Genomic DNA, 15,004 nt, shown 5'->3' with positions numbered 1-15,004 from the left:
CTGATTCACAAGGCAACTTGAGGCTAGCTTCTAGTCTTATTTCCCGGTAGCTATTTTAGAGGTGGCTAGTGAGGAAGCCCTACTGTGACCTTCTGTTCCCAAATCCTAAAGCTTCCCTAATCTGATATCAAAACAACTACTTCCTCGACAGCAAATACTGTAGCTGCTACATTAGAACTGTTTCCTACTGCATGAAGGAGAGGAGAGAGGACAGATATTGCTACACTGATATTCATTTATATGTTTATATAAATACATTAGTCACAAATGGCTGAACAGAAAGTAGAGGTAACAAGGCGGCAAGCAGCAGATATTATATTATTATTTATTAAATTAAAATGTATTATTTGTTTTTCTACACCTTGATTTCAAAACAGATGCATAGCATGGTGGACTTGACAGAAACAGCAGCACTGAATATCAAATGATATTGCTTTCAGCTCTTTGGGGTGTTTATGCCCAGGTTGCTGTTCAGCACTTTGACAAATGTTTTAATGATAACATTTTTTACAATATATGATTTGTTTCCCTCGTTTCTTATCTCTCTTTCTCTTGGTGATTGACAGGCGACAATGAGCACAAGCCCTACATCTCTGGCGATGCCGACCACCACATAGTCACATTGGATGGCACGGAGGACTACCTGATCTTGGCCTGCGACGGCTTCTACGACACAGTCAGCCCTGATGAGGCGGTGCGTGTGGTCAGCGACCACCTGACGGAGAACAGTGGCGACAGCACCATGGTGGCCCACAAGCTGGTGGCCTCGGCCCGCGATGCTGGCTCCAGCGACAACATCTCCGTCATTGTGGTCTTCCTTAGAGACCTCCGCGCGCCCCCCCCGGGAGAGGAGGAGGGGGCAGGGGAGGAGGTAGAGGATGAGGAGGTGGAGGAGGAAGGGCAAGGGGAGATGGCATGCCAGGACGGCGGCACTGCGGACGTTGGGGGGAAGGGTCACTGTTTCCTGCAGCAGTGCTCGGCTCCAGCCGACCTGGGCTATGAAGACCGCATGGACTCGTTGACGGACAGAACCAGCCTAGGCCTGCTGGGGCCCACGCTGGGAGAGGAGGGTCCGATCAGGCTCCCCCTGGCCAGCTCACACCCATCCCCGTCCTTAGGCCTCACCCAGAACCTCATGCCTGCCGATGGCCATGGGGCGGCCTGGTTGCCCTGTCTAGAAGAGGGGCTAAAGGGCTCCAGGCACAAGCCCCGGCCTAAACTCCGAGTCCCCACCTGCCAGGAGCCCAGCTCAGACGGACAATGGCCCCTGGCGGCCGCCCTGTTTGGCTACGCGGGGAGGCACACACGGAGGATGGAGTGCGTGAGCCCCAGGTGGGGGTGGGGGTCCCGGGATTGGGGCCGAGCGCCCAGGGAGCTCCCCGGCCTGCTGCACTCCACCCGTAGTGTGCCCTACCCCCTGCGCTGCCCTGAGAGAAGGCCTGGAGTGGCCCTCCCCCACCTACCCAACGGCAGCAGAGTCTGATGATGTGACGTAATCTCCACTAGCTCCTCTCTCTCCTGTCCCTTCCTTTATCTGACTACAGTCATTCATTCATCCATCCATCATAAACTCCTCATCCAGGACACTGGCACCACCCCGTCCGTCCATATCTACATGCACCTACCCCTCCCCATAGCCACACAGCCCCATTCAGGAGGCCGGACATAACAATTTACTGCTCCTGGCCCATATTGCAAACACACACTGTACTGTACTCTCAGATTCATAATGGAATACACATTATCCACTCACTCCATCTCCATAAATGGGAGTAGTTAATACAGGATTATAAGATTAGTGGTCACTTACCTGAATAAATCCAACATATATAGACTGATATGTATTCCAGATGGGGTTACAATAGAGGATAATGGCATCTAAAAGGGGATATTATTAAGAAATGATATTCTATTTATAATTTTGGGGATGACGTCATCCAAGAGCGGGCATTAATCAGTCCTTGCCATGCCTGTCAAATTGATGTTTACATAACACTAAACACAAGATGTGTTCTCATTGACGAGAAGTCTTTCCTAACAGGTTGGGTGTGAGTGAGTAAGTTCCCTATCAGGCATTGCAAGACTTACTGGGCCAGAATAGTTCAGACAAAGCAGCAGAACATATGCCTTCAATATCTGTCACTTAAGACCATTTCCTGAAAAAGAAAAATGGATGGGAATTTTGAGCCTCAGTCGACAGAGTCCCTTCTAAGCTTCCCATTACAATGCGGACCCATGTGTGTCATATCACTTACATGGGATGCTTAACCAATCACTATGCTGCTTTAGAATTTCACTAACAACAATGGAGCATAAGAATGATCAATGTCAAAGTCTTCATCTCTGGTTTGACAAATATAGTAAATGAATCTTAATCTCATTATCCTTTCAAATGTGGTCAGAGCATTGGACTAGTAACCAGAAGGTTGCTAGATTGAGCTGACAAGGTAAAAATCTGTTGTTCTGCCCCTGAACAAGGCAGATAACCCACTGTTCCTAGGCCGTCATTGAAAATAAGAATTTGTTCTTAACTGACTTGCCTAGTTAAATAAAGGTTAAATTAAAAAAAAATGTAAATGCTATCTAGCAATGACTAGGTTCTATAAAATGTGCCTCCACTCTCCTGGCCCAGGCAACCACCATTCAATATTTATCAAAGAAGGTTAATTCTCGCTGTTGGAAAAACCCATCTTTATACCCTTAAGAAAACAGGAATTGTTGGTGCCATTCCTGACATTTTCAACTTTTACTAACACATTGTGCCATTTCCATACTTTTGTTTAAAAACCTCACCCGCTCCCGTCCTCCCCAGTCTCATTGAGTTCCCAGGGGCAGGAGACAAGGACACAGGAAACAAGTGACCAAACCACCTCAGTGACCCACAGTCACACGGAGAAACACCCCCAGCCAGTCAGTCAGTTCCCAGTCACTGTCATTGCTTACTGCTCCTCTGAAACAACTAGTCGTCTGGTCGCCTGCTGGCCTCCCCACTGAAAAGCATGGTAGTCATTTACAGAAGGCCATTTGGACAGTCACCATTATGCATCTCCAGAGAGCAGAATGTATTCCAGTTTTAGAATGTACATGGAGCCCTCCCGGGACCTTCATAGACGGGCCAATAGGACTGAGACAGTAGTGGTGTTCTGGACTTGTAGCGACGCTCCCTGTGTGGATGTAAGAAAATAATTTCTGGATGCAGTACACCTGGAGGACAATATTCTGGAGGTGTTTTGTTGATCGTGGGAGAGGAAATAATGTATAATTTATCTGCTATCAGCCGTATCCTCAAAAATCTGAGCATTCTATCCTGGTGTTCCACTCTGAAGGAGCAGGATGTGAATAAGCGTACTGCCTCCCGGGTTAAAAGATGCCCATGCTTCTGCATCTTTCTCTTTGCGTAACCAACACCTGCATTTCGACTCTCTGACCAATTATGAAAGACAACCATAAAGTTGAATATATAAAGGTAGTTATCGAATGCCCCGAGTCCCCCCAACCTCAGCCCCACCCACATCACCTGCTTTTTTGGAGCTTTCTGCTTCTTTTTGAGAGCAAAAAAAGTGCACATCTTTCCCTAAACATTCCTCACACGGGGCACCAGTTGCTTATTGAAATAGTACTACATTCATATTATGTACATGTAAGTATGAATGTGTGCAGGCGTGTGTGTACGTGTTGAGAGTATGCATGTGGTCTGTCTTATACGTCTGCTATATAAAATCACCACTGTAAGGTCACCAGGATGGTGGCACAATATTCTGTGTTGATATCAAGCTTCACAGCCCCCAGCAATGTACTGTACTGTTCATGTGACACATTTGGAATGAGAGTCGTATACGTTAGCAGTGCTTGAGTGACAAGGGAACATGGGAATTGAAATGCTCCTCAAGGACCATCCACTGAAATGTCAAAATGGTCACCCCCTCAGTCTATAAGACGCTGAACCTTAACCAAGCCATAAACAGAAAAGCGAACTCTATGGTTTCTCAGCTAAACTTGCTGGCTCGCTTAACCCACAGTTCTTCTCTTTCTCACCCACTGCTGCGGTACAAAGGACCCCCCCATGCCAGTATGACACTTTCCCTAATGATAGTAAAAAAAACACACAGATCAGGTCTCTTCCCCTCTCTCCCCTCCCCTTTCCCATGTCACTCAATTGCTCTCATGACTGCACTGTGTCCACAAAACGTTTTGTTCCTGTAAGCAATAATGAATCTTTATGAGTCGCGCGTGGAAAGGCTCTCTCAGAGGGTTTGTCTTCACTGAGAAAGGCAGAGCTAGAGCCAGATCAAACTAACAACAGTCACCCTCCTAAACTCTTACCAGTGCTCACATTGACATGAGCACACACCACTTTACTTCTGCTCGATGGTAGTATGGGACACAATCTATGATGTACCCCTTGGACAGTTGTCGCTGTACACTAATATGTTTGGTGGCCAAATTGAATTAGTCCCAATGACAAACACAACAAAGGGCTCTATTCAATCTGTATAACTGAAGTGTTACAGATCGCGCAATAGAAATGTAAAGGTCATTTCCGATTGAGCTGACAAATGCATTGTTTACCGTGAATGCAGTTTCCACTAACATGGGAACATTGCCTTTAAATTTCAATAACGCTGTAACGCAATACCTCTGTGATATGGATTGAATCCAGCCCAAAGTGTCTCTAAGCTTGGCCAGCCTCCTCTCACAGGGCGGTTCAAACTCTGTCCACCAGGCATCCCTGAAGACAAACCCATGACCAGCTGTTCCCCAACCTGCAGGTTAGGTAAACCAGTAAAAAGTTTCAGTATCTGTATTTTCTGTGTTCTTCTCGTAATATAAATATGTGTGTGTATCTTAACTGGTAACTAGTATAAAGATTAAACCAAGTCTTTTGTCTGAGTTTTATTTGACCTCTTGTACAACCAGATGGAGTTTAATTAGGCCTATGGAATTCTCCTGTGTGTGTGTGTGTGTGTGTGTGTGTGTGTGTGTGTGTGTGTGTGTGTGTGTGTGTGTGTGTGTGTGTGTGTGTGTGTGTGTGTGTGTGTGTGTGTGTGTGTGTGTGTGTGTGTGTGTGTGTGTGTGTGTGTGTGTGTGTGTGAGAACCCTTAGCTGTGTGCTGTACTCTTGTCGAGACTCCAGTGGCTCCACTTAGAGAGCCAGGAGACTTAATTAGTGTCCTTAGCCTCCACCTGTCAAGCCTAGACCCTAGCAATAGAACAGCCATATTTAATTAACTACCCAAGATTATTTTTAATCAAGGCCTCCAACTGTCCTGTGGTGATATGCGCGTATGCCCATGTATGTACACGATGGCTAGTGTTCACAGTTCAGGTAATTGCCAGCACCCTGTAAAGTGTGTCCAGCATTCTTAAGATAGGGATGGCAAGCTACAGCATTTTAATAAAATATACTGGGGAAAAAAAGAAAGAGGGCACTTCCTTGTTAACATCCAAGCAGAGAAACAGAAACATTGCTATGTTTTTATTTCACCCTCCAGGTGGAATGAATGGTGTGCAGTCAGATGTCTATTTATCTGTTCTCTGGCATAAAACATTCATCATCATCATTACTTATTCATGTGTACTTAAAAAAAAAAAAAAAGAATTCTACATCAAGAACACTTCACAAATTACAACTGAATTTCAGAAGCAGCTTTTCAGACTTACTAAGTACAAAGTTTGTGCTCCACATAGCACATGGTATGGTATACTATTTACAGATGGAAATACCTGCGGACTCAAACATTTGACATTATGTAGCAGCACCACAGCTGAGCTTTTGCTCATGGCCTTTCTTGCTGCAAGGTTTAAGGCACACATGAAAGTCATGAGGAGAGTAAATTCCTGCTGTTGTTCATCAGCTTGAGGACACACACACACACAACTTAATTACTATGACCGTGACCATATCTGGTGCAATTTAGCGTCTGACATAACAGATGAGTGAGCGTTAATATCCACCAGGTTTCACAGAAGATTGCGGGTTCCAAATGTAATCGAGAGTCACCCCCACAGGAAAAGCCATGGCTTTAATCTATGTCACACTAGTGATCGATTAAGGGACATTCAGGGCATCAGAGACCAAATAGACCCATTTTCTCATTTAGGGGAGTGCTTTCTGGGAGCCTGCAAATAAGGTTGGACGATGAAGTGTTGTGAGAGGGACATTAATTGAAGGCTGAAATAGGGACTACTCTAATGGAGTCTGGCATTACACAAAACACTGTCAGAGCTGCTTTGCTCAGAAGTTAAACAGACTCCTGTTGCTATAAAAACGAATCAGCTCAACACTTAGGGCTAGATTCTATCAGATCCGCCCTAGCTGACACTCGCATAGCGGTTGTTTTGATGGTGTCGGAGGTGGAACTGTGTTAGAGCTGTCAAATCCACAAGCGGCTCCCAGCATTATACCTAAAGCGGACATTGCCATTGGCAGCACAGAGTTGCATTAAGATAAATCCCATGCAGCACTGTTTACAAGTTTGAACACAAAAATGTGAGATGTATACATATATCTTGATTAGGCTGATTGAAAATAATTAAACAAAATAATGAGGATTTCTATTTGAGCGTCATTATTTCTATATAGCCTACACTTTGTTCTTAACTTCTAACACACGTGTCAAACTCATTCCACTGAGGTCCGAGTGTCTGCGGGTTTTCACTCCTCACTAATACTTGAATTAAGGTCACTAATTACCTCACCTGGTTGTCTAGACAGACACTAGGCCCTCCATGGAGTGGGTTTGACACCCCTGTTCTAATGTAAATGGGTGGGTGTGACTTTGTGACAATGATCACAAGAGCAGCTGCTCACCGATTTGACAGCTCTATCGCAGTTACACCAACACCGTCAAAACAAAACTATGCATGTGTCAGCTATCGCCGGTTAACGCTTGATCTGATCGAATCAAGGCCTTAATCTGGATGTATTCGATCTGCTGTTCTAGTTTGGGTGAAATCAATGAGTGATGAAATTCAGGGGTAAGGAAAAGGGGGATAACAATATGGACATTTTCAGTGGAAGAGCTGAGGCACTTCCTGAACACAACCTTAACAGATATCAAAAACTATCATAACATGATGGGAAGAGACATTACAGGGTACATTATGACCTGTACATTGTGGCCTTATTGACGACACACTAACCAACCTGTTTTAGACCTAGAAAGCTGTCCAAATCCGTCAGCAGTTCAAAACAACTTATTCATGACAATCAATTCAAACTAATGTGAGCAATTACCCAAGAAAACATTGGTATGAAGTGGAGCACTAGTGATGGCACTTTGAAGTAGCTTCGTAGCACATTACATATGTTGGTAATGTGAATACATATACAACATTATGGGGTGGTTAGAAATGGGATGAGGGAAACCTGCTAAACAGACTATTTACCTGTAGTAGGATAACAGTAACTTGAGTCATGTCAATTCTTATGGGGCTTTCTGGGCTGCGGACTAATGTGCAACATGTCCTCTCCAATCTTCCTAAATAAAGCCCCGCTTCTTGGCATGGTGGTTTTCTGAAAGAGGGAAGAGTTGGTGCTGGCCGGATTCAAGCAGGACATGGCCAGTGCCAACGTTCACTCACCCAAGTAATCTCTGTTGAGCTCAATCTCTAGCCACGCCAACCTGGCAGACTGAGCCCCTACCGCCCACCCTCCTATACAACGCAGACCTCAAGAGACGTGGAGGCAACCACAACAGTGGGAGTTACCCCTCATCTGCAATGGAGCTCTCATACAGTTGATGTTCGATAAAACAAAAACAGGATTTTCATTGTTACATAAATTCAGCCATTTCATAAGTATTTCCATATTTAGGTAACACACACACACACACACACGTTCAGTTTCAAGAAACCATAAAATATTTTATTTGTTAAATGTCATATTCTATTAGTTACAACAAAAAATGACATACATACCCAACAAATAAAAATCCCACTGCATTCTGGGACAATATAAAATAAACACTCATGGTAGACACAAAGGAAAGCATGAACACTTGAAACCATCTAATCACCCTCTTTCTAGTACCTTTCCCACTCAGACAAACACACAGCTAAAACCTGGGCACAAACAGAAATGTGCATAGTGAACAGACAGTGAAATAGATACAATTAGACCATATCAGGATGAATCTGGAGCTGTATATACAAGTGCACAATAAGAGGTTTAAAGCATATTGTCCACCCTCCATCTGCCTGTTCAACTCCATTGAAGCCATGCGGTTTTAGGCACACATGATGGAACATTAGGAGGCTGTGCAGCTGGGGGTAAACATCAGGCATCCTACAGCTGAATGAAGATATTTATAGTGTAAACCAGAGCTCTCCATTCAGGCATTTAGAACATATTTCCTTATTAGTCAATGCACACCAGTATACTTCGAGACACCTTACACATCTCCCTTTCAAGGGATAGAAATGTTTACAGATTCAGTTGGGTCACCTCTTCAGTGTACATTTCAATGAAGAAAGTCTGTCAATGTTCATTGTTCTCCATGGTACAAAGAGTACAGTTTCTGCTATGATGTCCATGTGGATGCTAGTGTGGTCGTCAGATTGCTTTTCAAGGGTTGAAAATAATAAAATGTTACTGTGTAAATAAAATGGTCCACGGTCACACAGCAAAGCTCAACTACAAGGAAGAGTTGGCACCCTCTGATGGGTAAAAAGGATATTGAATGAAAATCGCTCTAATGACATGCTTTAAAGAACAGAACACTTTACATCACTGTTGGGAAGCCTTTGTACAAAACACTTATTTACACGTCTCTGTCAAACAAATGACTTTCCAAATATTGCCTTGGTCAAATTTTGCCCAGAAAACAAGCAAAATAAAATAATCTAGAATCAAGACGACAGAATGTGACATTTGGGTCCATTTTTTGAAAAGAGAAAGGAATCCACCAAGTTGAAAATGAAATTACATCTGCTTCATAGAAGTGAAAATGTGTGAATTTTCATGGACCCATTTTTTCAAAGACGAGCAGAATAGCTGAACTGGGAGGAGTTGCGCACACAATACAGAAAAAGAGTTAAGATAGCATCAGGGCAGAAAACTCAAAAACACCACCTACATACATGCCTATGTTACAGAGCTCATCTTGATTTGACAAGGGCTGCAGAAAACACTTACTGGTGAAAGAAAGAACCCTGTATGTACGGATAAGGTACATCAGCTTTGATGTTAAATTACGAGATCAGGTTAAAAAGTACTTGAAGCCCAGACTGTCAACCAAGAAAGTTCAGTGTGAATAATCAATTCGGTCAAAATCCACTACTGTGAGCAAGAGTCATGCCTATTTCTCTACTAAGAAACTACTCAATACACATTCAGAAGGTAGCGATCTCTTACACATGCCAGAGAAGGATGTACCATTGATACATCCTTCAATGTGTCTACACAGCAGCAAAACTGGTTCTTGTTCTGAAAGATTTACTGGGGGGCAAGCAACTCCAATCTACCGGGGGTAGCAGACGAAATACAGTAGTTTGCATTGATAAGATTTGCACAGAAAGGGACTTCCTAACAAGTTTTAAGTCAATGGTGATACAGGAATAAAGGTACTAAATGCGTCCACTTCAAGGCGTTCGCTCAGACTGTTTTCAAGAATGGGGTGTTCATTACAGCACTGTGTGATGCCTACCTGACTGTGCTCCTCCACACAAACACATCAATAGCACCTCATTGAATCAGAAAGGCAGAGAGATTTTAAGGTTCTCTTTCTGTTGTGAAGCAGGTGCACTGTGCTTATTTCTCAAAATTCCCCAGAGCTCACGATGTCCAGACCAAAGCCCAATCAGAATATTTAGACGTTGCAAACATCAACCATGAGGTTAGTTACATATGATAAAATGTTACTATTTTACTTTTCACAACGACAGCCTAAAGAATGTCTCTCGCAAATATATTGTTCCTCGCCTCATTCTAACTCATATTTAATCCAATTTACATTTAAATATAAATGGAGATTAATAAAAGTGATCAAATATATTTACATATTTTGCAGTCATCATCAAGGTGCTCACTTAGTGAGTTGTAGCATTCTCATTGCATTTGGGGTTGCCGGTGACGAGAATGACTGCATGCAAATGTCTACACAAGTGCTTGTGTACATTAAAGTTATATACACTGCTGTTTAGACCGGCTGTGGACGCCATGATGGAGGGGAATCACCTCTCGGTGTTCTCTCCTGTGGTGAAGCACAGGTCGTCAGAGTTCAACTGGGCCCCTGGGAGGAAAGAACAGAAGCATTTAAAACACTGAGCTTAGCATTCATTTCCTTCCACGGTACTGGCAAGCTGATTTGAGGCTAAAATGTGTTAAGTGTGCAGAAATGAGACCCCACACTAATGTATGTCTGTTTAAGTGAAGGGGTTACACATATATACGTGTGTGTGGCAGGTAACAATATTGACCTGCACAGGGCAGTGTTTGGGCATCATAACGACAGTCTCCAGCCTCCAGGGCCACCACCTCATCTTCGTTCTCCGTGTCACAGTCGATCTCACTGTCACTGCTCATACCTGGCAGCAGCACCACCGTCTGCTTATGGACAAGATGACCTGACAGACAGAAAGAGCGGGGGGCACAAAGGATAAGGGAAAACAGAGTGACAGAGTGGGACAGAAAGGAAAACAGCAGAAAGATAGAAAGAGGGAGAAAAGGTACATGTAACAGAGTGGGGGAACCACCAAGACCAATATAGCGGCATCTCAGAGGTAAGGGAAACACCATCATCGCCAAGAGCACACCTCATCCTGCACAGGGCCGAATAGACACCACCTCTCTCTCTCTCCCCCTCTCTAGACACCAACTCATCCCCAAGATCATTAGGGGTAAAACTGCAGAATAAACATCCTTTCAAATTCCCTTCAACAAGAAGCTTTTAACTCTACCTCCAGTATGGTATTAGATTACAGTATATTTTATCCACAGATGAAAAGTGGGGGGGGTTAGAGCAGTAGGGCTCACTTTCGTCAGGGTGTGAAGAGGGTCCCTCTGCCAGGGAGAGCAGTGACTGGCGGACCTCAGCCGTCTCCTCCAAGTCACAGTCCAGAGAGCTGTCCGTCAGCAGGCCGGACCTAAGGGAGGTTGAGGTTGATTTGCCATTTGTTTAAACCACATGATATTGATTTCAATTCACATGGGAATCATTTTCTTCCTTTCTAAAGGTACTGTTGGGATACTTTTGGCAAGAGAGAGAAAGCAAATAATTTCACCACTCTAGTTGCTGGTCTATTTCAAACCTAAACAGTTTAGAGAAAAGCTCACTCTCAGCCCTGCTTGGTCTGTTGGGAAAACCAATTTAATACCAAAATAAGGTGGTGCATAAATTCATAAATTCCAGTCTAGTTACAGTGGAGGAAAAAAGTATTTGATCCCCTGCTGATTTTGTACGTTTGCCCACTGACAAAGAAAGGATCAGTCTATAATTTTAATGGTAGGTTTATTTGAACAGTGAGAGACAGAATAACAACAAAAATATCCAGAAAAACGCATGTCAAAAATGTTATAAATTGATTTGCATTTTAATGAGGGAAATAAGTATTTGACCCCCTCTCAATCAGAAAGATTTCTGGCCTCCCAGGTGTCTTTTATACAGGTAACAAGTTGAGATTAGGAGCAGACTCTTAAAGGGAGTGCTCCTAACCGCAGCTTGTTACCTGTAAAAAGACACCTGTCCACAGAAGCAATCAATCAATCAATCAATCAGATCCCAAACTCTCCACCATGGCCAAGACCAAAGAGCTCTCCAAGGATGTCAGGGACAAGATTGTAGACCTACACAAGGCTGGAATGGGCTACAAGACCATCGCCAAGCAGCTTGGTGAGAAGGTGACAACATTTGGTGCGATTATTCGTAAATGGAAGAAACACAAAAGAACTGTCAATCTCCCTCGGCCTGGGGCTCCATGCAAGATCTCACCTCGTGGAGTTGCAATGATCATGAGAACGGTGAGGAATCAGCCCAGAACTACACGGGAGGATCTTGTCAATGATCTTAAGGCAGCTGGGACCATAGTCACCAAGAAAACAATTGGTAACACACTACGCCGTGAAGGACAAATCCTGCAGCGCCCGCAAGGTCCCCCTGCTCAAGAATACATATACAGGCCCGTCTGAAGTCTGCCAATGAACATCTGAATGACTCAGAGGACAACTTGTGAATGGGTTGTGGTCAGATGAGACCAAAATGGAGCTCTTTGACATCAACTCAACTCGCCGTTTTTGGAGGAGGAGGAATGCTGCCTCTGACCCCAAGAACACCATCCCCACCGTCAAACATGGAGGTGGAAACATTATGCTTTGGGGGTGTTTTTCTGCTAAGGGGACAGGACAACTTCACCGCATCAAAGGGACGATGGACGAGGCCATGTACCGTCAAATCTTGGGTGAGAACCTCCTTCCCTCAGCCAGGGCATTGAAAATGGGTCGTGGATGGGTATTCCAGCATGACAATGACCCAAAACACACGGCCAAGGCAACAAAGGAGTGGCTCAAGAAGAAGCACATTAAGGTCCTGGAGTGGCCTAGCCAGTCTCCAGACCTTAATCCCATAGAAAATCTGTGGAGGGAGCTGAAGGTTCGAGTTGCCAAACGTCAGCTTCGAAACGTTAATGACTTGGAGAAGATCTGCAAAGAGGAGTGGGACAAAATCCCTCCTGAGATGTGTGCAAACCTGGTGGCCAACTACAAGAAACGTCTGACCTCTGTGATTGCCAACAAGGGTTTTGCCACCAAGTACTAAGTCATGTTTTGCAGAGGTGTCAAACACTTATTTCCCTCATTAAATTGCAAATCATTTTCTAACATTTTTGACATGCGTTTTTCTGGATTTTTTTGTTGTTATTCTGTCTCTCACTGTTCAAATAAACCTACTATTAAAATTATAGACAGATAATTTCTTTGTAAGTGGGCAAATGTACAAAATCAGCAGGGGATCAAATACTTTTTCCCCCCACTGTAGCTAGATCAGCAGTAGTCCAAATAGGTTGGCACAGTAAAGTAATAAAAAAAAAATAGTATCACTGTGGCTCAAAACAAATATAACGCCTAAAACAGATGTTTAAATTGGAGAGGCTTTGGCAGGGGGGTAAACACTTGATAAATAAATTATGACCAAAACGTCAGTTTAAAGGGAGTTTATTTTCTCAATTGTCAAGTATACTTTCCAATTATCATGTGCCCTTCTCCAAGCACCTGGACTATAGAAAAAAATCATTTTTGAAGTGGGGGAAATGGAATTTCAATCCAAGCACTTTGGATCGCCACTAATGCATAAGGGCTAGGGTTAGATTTAAGAACAGGGTGTTAGTCTTACCCCATGGGCTGGGTCCTGGGTCGTGCTATGGTGGAGGTGGAGATGCCGTTGAGGCCCCCCAGAGCGTACAGGTCGGCCCCGTAGAGCTGCTCCTGGTCGTGTTTGGAAATGCAGGGCTTGCTGTCGGAGCAGGACGATGAGCTGCCCAGAGAAGGAGGGGAGCTCTGCATGCTGTGTGGCTTCAGGGCTCCTACAGTATGACACAGCACAGGGAAACACTGCTCAGTCAGAAGTCATTCGCTTTTGGTGCATTGCATGAATGTTTTACAAATTAGTGTGACACGTGACAACCATACATTTGGGTACTTAGGTGGAGCCATGGCGGTGTGTCATCACTGGTGCAGGTCTAAACACTGCTAACCCAACCTCTACCTGGGTTTACTACTGACCTTCTGATCCGTTGGGGGTGGACAACTCTTCACCGCTCTGGCCTCTCGACTCCTTCTCCACTCCGTCTGTAGCTCTCCTCAGGCCCAGCCCACTGCACTCCTGCTTGGGAGACAAGGCCTTCTTCCCTCCTGCCACACAAACCACAGCATCACAGCTGGATGAACATCTGACTGAGCAGTCGATAGCTCCCCAGCTACCTGTTTAGAGTCAACCGTAGAAAGTGCTGTGCTGTGAAATGCTATCCAATTCCACAGATTGTAGAGTGTATTGTGTACAGTGAAGGTGTGGAGCACCAACAGGGTTGGGTAAGTTACTTTCTAAATGTTATCTGTTACAGTTACCTGTCCAGAATTGTAAACTTAACTGGGGACACTAAAAGGCAACTAAAATGTGCAATTTTGCCCCACAACATAATGCCACATATGTCTCAAGTTTTGAGGGAGCGTGCAATTGGCATGCTGGCTGCAGGAATGTCCACCTGAGATGTTACCAGAGAATTTAATGTTCATTTCTCTACCAAACTCACCTCCAACATCGTTTTAGAGAAATTGGCTGTACGTCCAACAGGCCTCACAACCGATGTCAATGTTGTGGGATTATGGTATGGGCAGGCATAAGCTACGGACAACGAACACAATTGCATTTTATCGATGGCAAGTTGAATGCACATAGATACCGTGATGAGATCTTGAGGCCCATTGTCGTGCCATTCATCCACCACCATCACCTCATGTTTCAGCATGATAATACACAGCCCCATGTTGGAAGGTTCTGTACACAATTCCTGGAAGCTGAAAATGTCCCAGTTGTTCCATGGCCTGCATACTTACAAGACATGTCACCCATTGAACATGTTTGGGATGCTCTGGATCGACGTGTATGACAGTGTGTTCCAGTTCCCGCCAATATCCAGCAACTTCGCACATCCATTGAAGAGGAGTGGGACAACATACCACAGGCCACAAACAACAGCCTGATCAACTCTATACAAAAGGTGTCATGCTGCATGAGGCAAATGGTGATCATACCAGATACTGACTGGTTTTCTGATCCACACCCCTACCTTCTTTTTAAGGTATCTGTGAACAACAGATGAATATCTGTATTCCCAATCATGTGAAATCCATAGATTAAGGCCTAATGAATTTATTTAAATTGACCGATAGTCATATATGAACTGTAACTCAATAAAATCTTTGAAATTGTTGCATATTGCCTTTATATTTTTGTTCAGTATAGTTAAATAAGAGCGCAGCAGTGTGATTCACATCAATGCTCCATGTAGTTATC

General features: G+C 44.1%; 2 protein-coding genes across 3 annotated transcripts in view; one reads left to right on the top strand and one right to left on the bottom strand.

Annotated features, from left to right (window-relative positions):
* Positions 1-4,878, top strand: part of LOC106603465 (protein phosphatase 1E) — a 94,098-nt gene extending 89,220 nt beyond the window's left edge. Inside the window, exon 7 of the mRNA XM_014197187.2 lies at positions 567-4,878. Coding sequence (XP_014052662.1) covers positions 567-1,483 — 917 coding nt within the window. The 3' untranslated portion in view covers positions 1,484-4,878. The remainder of the gene's footprint in view (positions 1-566) is intronic.
* A 2,966-nt stretch (positions 4,879-7,844) lies between these two features.
* LOC106603466 (E3 ubiquitin-protein ligase TRIM37) overlaps positions 7,845-15,004 on the bottom strand; it is a 31,993-nt gene continuing 24,833 nt past the window's right edge. Inside the window, exons 21-25 of one of the 2 annotated variants that reach the window (XM_014197188.2) lie at positions 13,714-13,911; positions 13,325-13,514; positions 10,975-11,084; positions 10,419-10,565; positions 7,845-10,231 (exon numbers count right to left, since the gene is read on the bottom strand). In XM_014197188.2, coding sequence (XP_014052663.1) covers positions 10,173-10,231; positions 10,419-10,565; positions 10,975-11,084; positions 13,325-13,514; positions 13,714-13,911 — 704 coding nt within the window. In that variant the 3' untranslated portion in view covers positions 7,845-10,172. The remainder of the gene's footprint in view (positions 10,232-10,418; positions 10,566-10,974; positions 11,085-13,324; positions 13,515-13,713; positions 13,912-15,004) is intronic. The other variant, XM_014197189.2, reaches the window with a different exon arrangement.

This window comes from Salmo salar, chromosome ssa04, assembly GCF_905237065.1.
Source record: "Salmo salar chromosome ssa04, Ssal_v3.1, whole genome shotgun sequence".
Classification (NCBI taxonomy): Eukaryota; Metazoa; Chordata; class Actinopteri; order Salmoniformes; family Salmonidae; genus Salmo; species Salmo salar.
Note: the sequence above shows the minus strand (reverse complement) of the source record. Positions and strands in the feature narration are given on the sequence as shown.